The sequence below is a fragment of the Hermetia illucens genome, chromosome 5 (assembly GCF_905115235.1).
Source record: "Hermetia illucens chromosome 5, iHerIll2.2.curated.20191125, whole genome shotgun sequence".
NCBI classification, from domain to species: domain Eukaryota; kingdom Metazoa; phylum Arthropoda; class Insecta; order Diptera; family Stratiomyidae; genus Hermetia; species Hermetia illucens.
The window spans coordinates 111618264-111633195 of NC_051853.1; the positions used below are offsets into that span (position 1 = coordinate 111618264).

General features: G+C 41.4%; 1 protein-coding gene across 3 annotated transcripts in view; it reads right to left on the reverse strand.

The window, feature by feature from the left end:
• LOC119656728 (protein deltex) overlaps positions 1-14932 on the reverse strand; it is a 149870-nt gene that overhangs the window by 118668 nt on the left and 16270 nt on the right. For all 3 annotated transcript variants that reach the window (XM_038063261.1, XM_038063260.1, XM_038063259.1), the window contains exons 3-4: positions 8265-9103; positions 9-160 (exon numbers count right to left, since the gene is read on the reverse strand). In XM_038063261.1, coding sequence (XP_037919189.1) covers positions 9-160; positions 8265-9103 — 991 coding nt within the window. The remainder of the gene's footprint in view (positions 1-8; positions 161-8264; positions 9104-14932) is intronic.

Here is a 14932-nt window from a genome sequence, read left to right on the forward strand (position 1 = left end):
CGCATTACTTATAAACGATCTGTATTGTGTTTTGACCTTCATGGCCCGGCAAACTCTTCGGAATTATAATCCACGACATTGTCCCCGACGGTTGATTTCCTACTTTCTCGCCGTACACTATTCCGCAAACAGGACATTCAATATACAAACTCTGCAATAACTAAACATTTCAAGAACTCAAAATTAATGACAATTAAATTTGCAAAAAATATTCTACGAGGAACTTGGTTAAGCAAATAAAATACCAAACGCCTTAGAGAATCCTATTTGTCTAGTCAACAATTTACATTTTATAACAAACTTTTTGCTTTAAATACAAGCTGAAGGCTAGAAAACGAATCTACTGAAATCAACTGGCCAAAGACACCTATGTAAGACACCTGTCGCAGTTTATTCATTCAATCTACCCTTGAAAAGGTGTACCAAATTTCACAAAACATACTAAAAACAACGACGAACAAAACGGGCCCGCTGAATCCGGCTTCTTTCAGAATCGCATGTTCAGATCATTCATGCCGCCCTTAATAATAATAATCGTTGGCGCAACAATCCATGTTGGATCAGGGCCTTGAAGTGTGTTAGAGCACTTCATTCAAGACCGTAACGGTACACTAGGAGGCAATGTGGTCAGCATTGCGCTCGCCCGAGATTATTACCCTGATTTGACTCAGGTACTCATTCACAGCTGAGTCGACTGGTGTCCGACGTCAAATCACGATACAAATTCCACTGCCACCAGTGAGATTTGAACCGCGACCATCCGTACGACAGCCTTGCGCTCTAACCACTCAGCTATCCGGACACCATGCCGCCCTTACAGCAACAAAAATTCATGCACACCAAAATAAACATCGAAGAAAAATTTGCAACAAATTCACTTATTTGGACGCGTTCCCGGACGAAAAAAGGTTTTGCGATAAGAGAACAATAAGAAACGATTACTGGAGATCCTGATGCATTAAAATTAGTGAAGTAAAGATATCAGAAATGTCCTTTAGGCTCATCAATCGAAAATGAATCATTTGACGCAAAAGGAAGAGATTATGTAAAACGAAATTGCGGAGAATATGTCAAACTTCATAGAAAACATGTTGAGGCTGTAATAAACATTAAAGCTACAAAACAAGGAAAAAATGAAATGTACACCATTTCGCTTGAGCTGACAATAAATGACAATAAATTTGTCTTTCAATAAGATAATGAGCAAGAGCACAGTTCAAAATTATCCAGAGGATTTCGGCAATAAACAAAACGGGAAGGTATCTCACACGACTTCAATAGAATAGGTCATGCAAAATGTCCCGCATCCAAGTGGCAAATCTCAATGACGTTTAAAGACAAGCGAAACAATTTTACCCAAGGAAAAACAAACTAATTGTGGATATGCTAACGCCCGGGGAAAAGTGCGTCATACGTCTCCTGTCCGCTCCTTTATGAAGCATATTTATTACTATTTTATTTACTATCCAATTATTTTAACCGAATTTCCAAAAGAAATAGAAAAATATATTGCAGCAAGCACAAAGTAAACAATTCATAAACTACTTAATTTTGCTGATCAATGATTATAACATACAATAATTATAATCCCCGTCAAGGTTTAGATTATTAATAGGTAAGTTTACCCATTAACGAAATTAATCGATGGATGCCAACCTGAAGCTGTTAACCCCAATTAAAATGCAAAGAAAACAATGTGAACAACCTCAAATTAAGGGGCTATGTTTATTTGGACTTTTTCTTCACGCCTAGATTCATAATCGATAATGATCTTGTAGAAAAACAACTTAGAAATATTTTTAAAATTCCATTCTCTGGGTAACAACTAACAATAGGGCAAAGTGACTGGGGCTAACAGTACAACATCCAGAAAAGGGATGCAAGAGCAAAATATGATGTGGCGATTGCATGATGCTGATGATCCAAAAAATCTTCTTTTTCTTACGGTGCTACAGCCGTCATTTTGTAAAAACTCATTATAATAAATTTTTTTCTTATTCCATAAAAGTTGCCTAATCGATTGGTATATTACTTTTGGACTATAACTTAATGTGCTCACAGAAAAATTTTGAAAAGCCCTTTTTTTTGGGGCTCCAAACAGATATATACAATATACAACTAAAACAATGAATACAATTTTCTTCTTTGTTCCGTGAAGCTTTTATATTCAACTCCACATTAATTGATCATAATAATCAATTTGACCCTATTATGGACTACAACCGAAAAAATTTTCTAATTATTTGCATTTAATCATAGTTCAGTATTGATATAACGGAACTCGGCCCTGCTATTAACATAGTATACTGGTCCCAAGCCCAGGTAAAGGAGGAAGGTTTGAGGCAACATTCTTTGTACTATCCTCAGTAAAACAAAAATAAAATGCTGAGATCAAGGAAAGAGATAAATAGAATATAGTTGGAGTTACTCCACTATGTTGAATCCTACCTGACTTCTCTTGGTGACAGGTTCCGCGACAGACCGACCAAGAATATGCATCCAATGTCATTATGAACAAAATGATCGGATGGAGTAGTAAGCCTCCGAAAAATGCGAGGGCGTCCACCTCAGTCGACGCGGCAGAACGGACCCCGGTTCTGTCGAGAAATGGGCAAGGGTTCTTGACGCATGGACGGCGTCAGGACGTAAGTAAGTTAGTCCGAACAAAACAAATACGTGTCTGCACGCTAAATGTAGGCACTCTAGCTGGAAAGACCGAGGAAATCGCAAGATAATAATAATAATCGTTGACGCAACAATCCATATAGGATCAGGGCATTGAAGTGTGTTAGAGCATTTCATTCAAGACCGTAACGGTACACTACAGGATTAGAGTACCCCATAGGAGGCAATGTGGTGAGCATTGCGCTCGCCCGAGATTATTACCCTGATTTGACTCAGGTACTCATTCACAGCTGAGTCGACTGGTATCCGACATCCAGTCACGAAGAGTTGAACCGCGACCTTCCGCTACGACAGCCCAGCGCTCTAACCACTTGAGCCATCCGGAGGCAAGAGCCCTTCGGAAAAGGCGCATTCATATCTGCGTTCTACAAGAAACCCGACGGTCTGGTGCCAAAAGCTGCCACATTGAACGCGAACGCGGCAAAATGGTAGCCCACACACTGGTGTTGGCATTGTCATCTCGGAGGGTTTCCGTAATGCTATTAAGGGGGTCATCCCTTGTGTCCAATCTGCGGAATCGAATTTTTTTTGCATCAATTGTATCTAGATATCCTGTAGAATATATGGCCAAAGTGATTTTTTAATATTTGGAGTCGTTCGGAAATTATAGTGTTAAACACGTAATAAGTCACATGCCAGATTTATGTCGATCGTCGTAATAAAGCGTGTATTTATCGGTCCGAATTACGTTCGAATGACTTCACTAAAAGGACAAGAATTGAAGCCAAGGCTGCACATATGTTTCTTGAAAAAATCTAAGGTTTATGGACTAGGTATAGCAGATTGATGATCAGTTAAGATTTTATGTCTAAAAATCACATTCTACTTTTTAAATGCGTTTTTCTCGAAACTGCATATTGAAAATCTGCTGCCACCATAGCTCAAAATCTATCCAACGAAATTCTTTGAAATTTTCACCACTTATTCAGAATATATTTCTACGGGCTGTAAACTAGGATAATTGCGATTCATTCAGTATTTTTTTTTATTCATTAAAGAAACCTTAAACAAGTCGGGAAACCGGAAGCTGGACGCTTCAGGTACGAAAAGTTTTGTGTATTTCTTAGTACGTAGCACGTAATATATCCATATATTATGTGAGAGTATCCACTTTCGGATGATATTGACATTCATAGTCTTCAATTTTCAAAGAAGCAACAAATTTGAGGTATTATAACTTTGTTAGTAATAGTGCGATTTCCACCAAACTTGGTAAGATCATGCTCTATATTATAGCTTATATTACTGCAAAATTTCATGGTACTAGGATGAACTTAAGGGGGGTTTCTTACCAATTACAAAAAATTTTAGTAATATACTATTATTAACTTTATTTAAACAGATATCGGCATGGGGTAAGTGGGGAGTGGCAGCCTCCTGATTTTTTTCAGATTATTCGGTTTGGTAGTTTCTGAGAATGACCCCCTTAAATAAGTGATCACTTTCAACCCCCCGCGCTCCTCACCCTTCAAACGAATGTCCAAACTAAGATCGGCTTTGAAAAGTACTAATCGAGACCTTTAATTTGATACCCCACATGACTATATTTGATGAAAAAAAATTTTACACCCCCCTTTTGCATGTATGGGGACCTCCCCTTAAATTCGACGTAAAAGGATGTAATTCACTGTATGCGTGAGCGTTCACAGTTCCCACCTTTCTACCAAATTTGGTGTCAATCGCTATAACCGTCTCCGAGAAAAATGCGTGTGACGGACAGACAGACAGACAGACAGACAGACAAACAGACAGACAGACAGACGGACAGACAGACAGACAGTAAACCGATTTTAATAAGGTTTTGTGTTTACACAAAACCTTAAAAACACCAAAATTCACAAAAAAAAAATTCAACACGGCGCCAAAAATTTAGCTTTTCATATTTTTTAATAATCCTAGTTTGCGGACTGTAGTTAAGTCTGCACGTTAAAATCCCGTTTATTTTTTTTCTTTAAGATGATCGCATTGCCCTCTAGCGTGGCAGCAGAAAAATACCTTTTTTGGAAATGGGTGTATAAATTGCCCTGTATTTCAATAATGAACTACGCTATCGGGCTGGAAAAATTAATACACATGCTCAAGATATTAATAAATATATGGTGAAAAATTCGTATTTGTATCTTTATCCAGATCTTCACAAAAAAATTCCAAAAAAAACGAAAAAACGGCCTTCACATGGGATGGCCTCTTAAAAAAGTCGAACGATTTCGGTGGTGGCGATTTCGTGAAAGGAATGATCTCACACGATTACCAACCATTACGAATGTGGAAGAATCGTAGAACCAAATGAAAGACACGATCCACAAAGCGGCCTCTGTAACCCTCGGGGTCATCAGATACTTGACTTTGGAATGACGATGTTGAAATGAAGGTCCGTGAAAAGAACCGCCTCTACTACAAGTTTCTCGACGATAAAACGCTCGCTAATGGGCAAATTTATAAGAATGCCAACCAGAAAGTAAAGCAAGCGGTGACTGTTACTCGAACGGACCATTACAAAAATCTTTACTATAAACTGGACACTCGGGACGGCGAGAGAGATCTCTATCGACTTACCAAATGCCGAAACGAACGCACACAAGAACGGTACTTTGCTCACCAACCGTCGAGCCGCGACAGATAGATGGCGAGAATACTTCAAGCAGATTTCAACTGAAGAATTTGCTTATCTCCACTTCCACAATCATTGCCGACATTTGGAACAGTTCCACCTGTCAGCGAACTGGTGCTAAGAGGTGGCGGTGAGGAAGACGGGGCTGCAACCCTGTCGGCCAAACCAAAATCAAGTGGCACCGGGAGACGCTGTACTCACGTTGATTTGCCGCCGTGATGCAGTAGGCGAATGCTCCAAAGGCCTAATCAGGGCGATCAGACCCGAGTCTGCACGGAGATTCATCTGAAGTGGCAAATTGGTCACGAAACCTTACCAAGGGTATACTGGTACCATGGGAACTGGGATAGCTCCTGGACTCTCATATTTTGGGTGAACTCCCGTTGTATGTGAATACAGCTCGGCTATTTGCGGTAGGTCCTTTAGTGGGAGTTTTATGGTGGTTGTGGTTGTGCTCAAGCGAGAAGAGACCTTCTGGCCTCGGCGTGGTGTTACGTTTCAACACGGGTGCCGTACTCCATAGTTCGGTAGAGATTTAATTCTTGCATCCACCAGTATGAATGTTAAGCCATGCACTTGGTATAGACTGGTACCGTTGTTGCTTGTCTCAGCGGGGCGTGTGTAATTGTGGTCACAAAATCAATCTGTGTCTGAAGAGGACCGTAGGATTAAATCTCCACGACAGGTATCTACGTAAAACACTCATGGGCTTAACTGTCAGCGCAACTAAAGTCGAGGAGGCAATAAAACGAATGAAATCGGGGAAAGCCACAACACCTGACGATATCGCATCTGAGCTCTGGCAAGCGAAGAGCCGGGACCCAACATTGTGGCTCAGTGAATTCTTAATCGGATTATTCAAGAAGCTAGGATACCATCTGACTGACACGAAAGTACTACAGTTCCAATATGGAAAAAGAAAGGTAGTCCAGCAGAATGTTCAAACTACCGTCCGATCCGGTTAATTTCCAATACCATCAAGATTTTTGAACGTATTCTTGACAAACGTATTCGCGAAATCGTTGAAATAACCGTGAATCAAGCCGAATTTGTCAAAAACTGCGGAACTACCGACGCAATACACGCTGCGCGGTTACTCATGGAGAAACGCCGTGAGAAGCATCGCCCTCTGAACATTGCATTTCTGGATATAGAGAAAGCGTTTGATCGTGTCCAACACGAACTCATCTGGTATGCTCTACAACACCTAGTGCCAGAAGAACTCGTGCGCTGAATTCATTGCTCTACTACGATCCGAAAAGTAAGTGTTGGTGTTCATCAACGAAGCGCCCTCTTACCACTCCTCTTTGTTCTTGTTATGGACACCGTCACACAGGATATCCAACGCCCTATACACTGCTTTATGCAGATGATTTTTTCTTAGCATTACATAGCAAAAATTATCTCGAACAACTTGTCCAGAAATGGAATGATTGCCTCAGCCAACACGGTCTCAAATTGAATCTGAATAAATTTGAATTTTTGACGACCGACGCCCCCAGCCACAATCACTGTCAGCGGCAGTGATCTGCGCAGAACTGAGCGAATTAAATATCTCGGGTCAATGCTATCAGCCAATGGAGAACTGCGTTATGAAATTGTTTCACGTATTAACGCAACCTGGATGAAGTGGTGTTCCAGAACTGGTGTTCTTTGTGATCGACGTATCAACGAACGTTTCAAATCTAAAATTTACCGCAATGCCGTCCGTCCTGTCGCTCTCTATGATTCTGCATGTTGGTCGACTATAAAAGTCAATGAACGCCGTCTTGCGGTAATGGAAACGAAGATGTTGCGTTGGACTAGTGGCGTGACGTTTTGATCACATCCGAAATGAGGATATCCGCGATGGATATGGGGTTGCACCGGTCGTGGAAAAATTGCGAGAGGCGTCTTCGATGGTATGCTCACGTAACTCGCGCTAACGAATTCACTTGCCAAGATTGGTCTGAACATCGAAGTTAATGGTAAACGACCAAAAGGCCGGCCAAAACAACGATGGCTTGAAACGCTGGATGGGGATTTAAAAGCCACGAGATTGCATCCCAATCAGGCCTTTGAAAGAGCCAAATGGGGAAACCGATCACGACGAGCCGACCCCGCTTGTGAACGGGGCAAAGGCTGAAGAAAAAGAAGAAGAGTATTGATGGAACGGTAATGCATACAATATTGTTGGTATTTGCAGTACCATAACAATTGACAATGTTTATCAAGCTGATGATCAAGAATGCATGCCTCAAATAAGTAGACGGGAACTCAATTTCGTTTTAGTAATCTGTCCGGATAGCTGAGTGGTTAGAGCACAAGGCTGTCGTACGGTTGCGGTGCAAATCTCACTGGTGGCAGTAGAATTTGTATCGTGATTTGACGTTGGATACCGACTCGGCTGTGAATGAGTACCTGAGTCAAATCAGGATAATAATCTCGAGTGAGCGCAATGCTCACCACATTGTCTCCTATGGGGTACTCTAATCCTGTAGTGTACCGTTACGGTCTTCAATGAAATGCTCTAACACACTTCAAGCCCCTGATCCAATTGGATTGTTGCGCCAACGGTTATTATAATCTGAAAGTCAGACTGATTTAAAATTTTAACTATGAGTCAGAATAGGGCAGCGATTCCAGTTACTTGAAAACAAACACTTAGCAAATGACAACACTATGAATTCAATTCATTTTTTGACAAAGACAATTGCACGTCAGCAAAATAGGACAATCCTCATCAACAAATTTAACCAAAATGCCCTTATTCGCCATAAAAAATAATATCAAATGATATAATAAGTGGCTCTCTGTTCAGAGACATCAAGTGAAGAATAAAACCCGTAAGTTAAATGCGAATACACTAACCCTAAACTTCGAAGTCAAGAGTCTGTCGATCATGCCGAGACCCTCTGCAACGAAAACAACTATTTATTGATACCTCATGTGTTCCTTGATTTCGTCATAGTAAAGTATTTCTACTCACCTTTTGTGTACCTTTCTGTTGATCGATAATCATTTGATTTAAGCACTGCAAATGCATTAAATGTTGACATCTCGAAAGGGAAACTGCAGGATTTTGTGTTGTGTGCACTAACTCCTCCATGCACATAGGACACGGTTGAGCATTAGGCCATTTTGGCGGATCAGCAACCTTTACGAATCGGCTTATCATATCACTAGCAGGATCAACGCCCACAATAGGACCCGCTATTGTGTGCATATGGTGCGACTGCTGCGGTAGAGGAGGAAGGGGTGGCGGTGTTGAATGTGGCTGTGTAAAAACGTCATCGCTCCCAACCGAACAATCCAACAAATCATTCACCGAGGCTGTAAAATTTCTACTACGCAAACTCTCTTTACTTTCATGACTAAGGTACGTAGAAACAGTGTCAACACTTGGTCTTCGTATCGACTTCAAACTACTTGTATCTGTATCTGACGCTCGTGTTCGAGATCTCGACCGATGAGACGAACCTAAACGATGGTGATATTGCCCTCCGTCTGAACTACGGTTAGAAAACATGTTCATATGTGGTGATGATGGCTGCTGTGGAGAATGATGGTTATGACTGTGATGAGATGCTGCTCCTGCAGTTTTTGTACTGAATATATTCAAATTGTTCAATATCTGCCTGGCCAAATTGGCAGTTGAAGTCGGTGGATGAGATTCAGGATGTTTTGTCTTTGTAGGTTTCGTTGATCTTTTTTGACTGCCTGAACACAAACTAGATGAAGTAGACGACGATGGCCCTGCCACCAGCTGACTAGTAGTAAGATGAGACTTTTGTTTTGAATTTATCGTTTTCGGCGGAATTTTAGGTGCTGAAAAATAAACATGGTTTCAAGGTCTAAAAATTACATGTTTGTAAATTATTTATTTAAGTATAGACTCGAAAGCAAAAAAATCGCACGTATCTGTTTTCAACAGTTCTTCTTCTATCTTTTTTTTTAGTGACGTGTGAATAATGTGTAAAAACACACATCTAAGCTTATTCCAGTACCGACCTAAAGGATCTACATTTATATATGATTCGGCTTAAAGTGATGATTATTGGAAATAACATCCAACCTGTATAAATAATATCTAAAGTTGAATTTGGACAAGTAAAAAATAAAGCAAAAATAAACTGTAAGTAATCATTTATGCTAAACAATCACTAACGAGTGATTCCTCCACTTTTCTGAATCGCAGCTTCCATCCGGTGCTTCATTAACATTAAATTTTTGACGATTTCTAGTGAGATCGCTCCTCATTGTTCTTTCTCTTCTCTTCTTCCTTTTCCTGTACGTTCGCTAGAGTGACATTTCCGTATTATTTTTTTAATTCATCCCATGAATGCGCGATTCGAGCTGGCCGTGGCACTACCGGTATATTCTCCATCTCCAAATACCGGCATACAATAGCAACGAAGAGTTACGAAGAAAAATTGCTGTGGACTGCATTGAATGAAGCCCCGGACTTGGTCTACTAACAAGGAGAAAACACCGGACTTGATCAATTTCTATATCGGGGCTTCAAGTAAGAAAGATTTTGTTGAATTTTCGCGTAAAAATATTTGGGTACACGATATTTACAGCTATATATAAGTTCTTAGTATATACGTTAGATATACGGCATTTTCAATTCAATGTGGTACTGACATTCTATCCCTTAAGAGAGTAGTCAATATTAGTAGAATTTCACAATTCCAACCTTTCTACCAAATTTCGTGACAATAAGTGTACCTGTTTCTGAGAACAGATTTTAACAAAGTTTTTTCCAACAAAACCTAAAAACCAGTAGCTCTCCTGCAAACATTAATTTTTTTGAGTAAATAAAACTGTTAGAAGTAACAGTTGTTCTGAAGAGGGTAGCAAGTTCTCCAGAAATTCATGTATTTATACAAAAATAAAATTAATTGTAGTAGAAGAGCTACTGGTTTTTACTAAAACTAAGCTAAAAGAAATCGGGAAACCCAAACAAATATAGCTTCACATCCATAAACATTTTAAGACGTTCTCGGCAGTAGCAGTTCAATCAATTAATCTAATAAGTGGCCAAAGTCTCGAAGATATATTACCACCAATTTGACTACTAAAGAAGTGCCTAAAACAGAGGGGGATGGGAACAATGTTCATAAGATTATAAATTATTAAGGAACTATATTTTCAATGAGCTACTACGACTGCGGAATTACCCTACAAATTGGAAGGTGGAAAATTGGATTCAGCAATTTAACATGATGATCGGATTGAGTCACAAGCCTCGGAGAAATGCTAGGGCTTCCACCTCAGTCGACGCGGCAGGACGGGCCCCGGTCCTGTCGAGAAATGGGCAAGGGTTCTTGACGCATGGACGGCGTCAAGACGTAAGCAAGTTAGTCCGCATACAACTAACGCAACACAACTGCACGCCAAATGTTGGTACCCTAACTGAAAAGACGGAGGAACTCGCAAGAGCCCTTCGGAAAAGGTGCATTGACATTTGCGCTCTGCAAGAAACCCGATGGTCTGGTGCCAAAAGCTGCGACATTGAACGCGAACGCGGTAAAAATGGCTACAAACTTCTCTACTTTGGTAACCCACACACTCAATATGGTGTTGGCATTGCCATCTAAGAGGGTTTCCGTGATGCCATTAAAGAAGTCGAACGATTTGATGATCGGCTGATGAAGCTCACCATTATATCAGCTGATCGCACTATTCACTTCTTCACCGCATATGCACCACAGACAGGTCGACCTGATGCCGAGAATGATGCCTTCTGGCAACTTCTCGATGAAAAGACTTGTCACGTACCTGCTGACGATTACATAATCATTGCCGGTGACCTTAATGGTCATGTGGGTGAAAAGGCAGACGGTAACAGGTGCCAAGGAGAAAGGGGTTCGGAGTGCGCAATGAAGGTGGCGAGCGTATAATCTATTTTGCGGACACCATTGACCTTGTACTTATGAATACATGGTTCATCCAACGATTGTCTCATCTTCCCACATTTTATAGTGGGAACAATAAAACGCAAATCGACTATAATCTCATAAGACGCCAACATTTTACCACTGTCACTGATTGCAAAGTCGTTCCCTATGAGACCATCGCATCTCAACATCGGCCGTTGATTGCCGTCCTGCGAATTAAGCCACCGATAAAACAGCGTGAGGAACGCACTGGCCCGCCGCGCATTAAATGGTGGCGATTTGGTGAGAAGAAAGAAGAAACGGTCTCACTCATACGATTGCCAACCATTACGAATGTGGAAGAATCATGGAACCAAATGAAAGACACGATCCACAAAGCGGCCTCTGCAACCCTCCTGGTCACCAAGCCGGGTAAGCGGTACATCAACCGAGATATTTGCTTTGAAATTATGATGTTGAAATGACGATGATAACAATGATGAAAGGTCCGTGAAAAGAAACGCCTCTACCACAAATTTCTCGACGATAAAACGCCTGCTAATTGGAAAATTTATAATAATGCCAACCGGGAAGCAAAGAAAGCGGTCGCTGTCACCCGAGCGAACTATTTCAAAAATCTTTACGATAAACTGGACACTCGGGATGGCAAGAGAGATCTGTATCGACTTGCTAAAAGCCGTGATGAACGCACACAGGATATCGAACACTTCTGTTGTGTTAATGACAAGAACGCTACTTTGTTTACCAACCGTCGAGCCGCAACGGATAGATGGCGAGAATACTGCGAGCAGATTTCAACAGAAGAATTTGCTCATCCTCCACTTCCTCAATCATTGCCGACATTTGGAGCAGTTCCACCAGTCAGCGCAACTGAAGTCGAGGAGGCAATAAAACAAATCAAATCGGGGAAAGCAACAGGACCTGACGACATCGCATCTGAGCTCTGGAAAGCGAAGAGCTGGGACCCAACATTGTGGCTCAGTGAATTCTTTAACCGGATTATTCAGGAAGGAAGAACACCATCTGACTGGCAAGAAAGTACCACTGTTCCAATATGGAAAAAGAAAGGTAGCAGAATGTTCAAATTACCGTCCGATCCGGTTACTTTCCCATACAATGAAGATTTTTGAACGCATTCTTGACAACCATATTCGCGAAATCGTTGAAATAACCGTGAATCAAGCCGGATTTGTCAAGAATTGCGGAACTACTGACGCAATACACGCTGCGCTGTTACTCATGGAGAAACACCGTGAGAAGCATTGCCCTCTTTACATTGCATTTCTGGGTCTAGAGAAAGCGTTTGACCGTGTACCACACGAACTCATCTGGTATGCTTTACGACAACACTTCGTACCAGAAGAACTCGTGCGCTGGGTTCAATTGCTCTACCACGATCCAAAAAGTAAAGTTCGAAGTATGGCGGGTGTATCAAAACCGCTTCGTGTCTCTGTTGGAGTTCATCAAGGAAGTGCCCTCTCACCACTTCTCTTTGTCCTTGTTATGGACACCGTCACACGCGATATCCAACGTCCAGCGCCCTACACACTGCTTTATACAGATGATGTTTTCCTAGCATCTGATAGCAAAAATGATCTCGAGCAACTTGTTCAAAAATGGAATGATCGCCTCATGCAACACGGCCTCAGATTGAATTTAAACAAAACTGAATTTTTGACGACCGATCCCCATGAAACGGGCACAATCACTGTCAGCGGCAGTGATCTGCCCAGAACTGAGCGATTTAAATACCTCGGGTCAACGCTATCAGCCAATGGAGAACTGCGTTATGAAATTGCTTCACGCATTAACGCAACCTGGATGAAGTGGCGTTCCACAACTGGTGTCCTCTGTGATCGACGTATCAACGAACGTCTCAAATCTAAAATTTTCCGCAATGTCGTCCGTCCAGTCGCTCTCTATGGTTCTGAGTGTTGGCCGACCATAAAAGACAATGAACGGCGTCTTGCAGTAATGGAGACGAAGATGCTACGTTGGACTAATGGCGTCACACGTTTAGATCACATCCGAAATGAGCATATCCGCGATCGTTATGGGGTTGCACCGATCGTGGAAAAGTTGCGAGAGAGGCGTCTTCGATGGTATGGTCACGCAATTCGTGCAAACGAGAATTCACTTGCCAAGATTGGTCTCAACATCGAAGTCGATTGTAAGCGACCAAAAGGCAGACCTAAGCAACGGTGGCTTGATACGCTAGATGGGGATTTGAAAGCCTCGAGATTGCACCCAGATCAGGCATTCGATAGAGCCAAATGGCGAAGCCGATCACGACGAGCTGACCCCGCTTGTGAACGGGACAAAGGCTGAAGAAAAAGAAGAGTTTCCAAAATTAAATTTGCTCTAAAATCAGCTATATTTCTGGATAACGTACGGGCATCCCATAAAGAATGCCACGAAGGCTTGTATATAGAGTGAAAAAGTCCGCTCTGGAGAAATTCATTGTATTTTGGAGTTCTTACTCTTAGGCTTTTACAGCTCGTGATCGTCATATACGGGCAGCCATCCCCCATGGTAATATACTGAGCCCCATGTTGTAATTTATTTTCGCTTCGAATCTGCCTACAGACAGGTGTGGCAAAAGTCACTATTAACCGATAAAATCACCTTCGAAAAATTAAGCAGCATTTTACGGCAGAGTAAAAGTAAACGGGATAAAGATGTTAAATACCTGGTAATGCATATCGAACGGCTTTTATGGAAGAAATACATCGAAGTAAAAAAATTACAACTGATTTGTTAACTAATGGTGTAAACGACAATTAGAAGTTTTAAAGCCCATCGAGCCGACCCCGCTTATGAACGGGACAAAAGCTGAAGAAAAAGAAGAAAGCCCACGTGAACGTAAAGACATTGTAATCAACAAGAATCGCAAACGTTACACGATAGGACTGTGATAATAGCAGTATATGAACCTTTCAATCTTTTACAACCACCATTACAGATAGAAATATTGTAGTAGTGTAAGCGTCATGTGAAGCAAACTTTCTCAATTGCATACTGACAGAATGCAACTGAAAATGTCTCTTTCGTTAGTAGTTCGCATCAGGAAGCTTAAATCATTCGCAACATATCTTCAAAGGTTAAATCAATGAACAAACTGAATTTTAAAGTTCCAGAAAACCTTCCGTACAGCCAAGATCTCGCATCTTTCATGTTTCATTTATTGTTTACATAACATACTCCTCCCAAGCCTAGACAAAGGAGGGGATTTGAGGCAATACAAGAAACAAGAGAAAAACAGAAATGAAGTACAGTTGAAGTGTAAAATAAAATAGATGCTGCTCGGTAACCGTAATATGCGAATGCGGACTAGTCCTCATAAAAGAAGCGAAATTATTTCGCCCAGCACCAATGCGCTCAATCGGAGTGAAGCCGTTGAGCTTGGCGGTCTGCCAGCACAACTATTCATCGTAGTTCCTGCTGCCTCTGCTAAACTGCTTTATCACCCATTAGCAAATTCTGGAATTCTGAGATCCTTCCCCCTGAATGAAAGTCTTCAGTGCTGTCTGCCTGTCACGAAGACTGTAAATAAAATCCTGTAACGCATTAACGAATAGCTCGAAAGCTACACCGAGTGTTGGCTGGGTTCCGCTTGGATCTTCCTGCATTGATCACAACACCCTGCGTTTGGCGCTCTATCTGTTCTTCATTAATTTCGACAGAACTTTAAGCAGCGTTTAAGCCGTACTGAAGGTAAACACCACCAAAACCAAGGTTCTCAGGACAGAACATC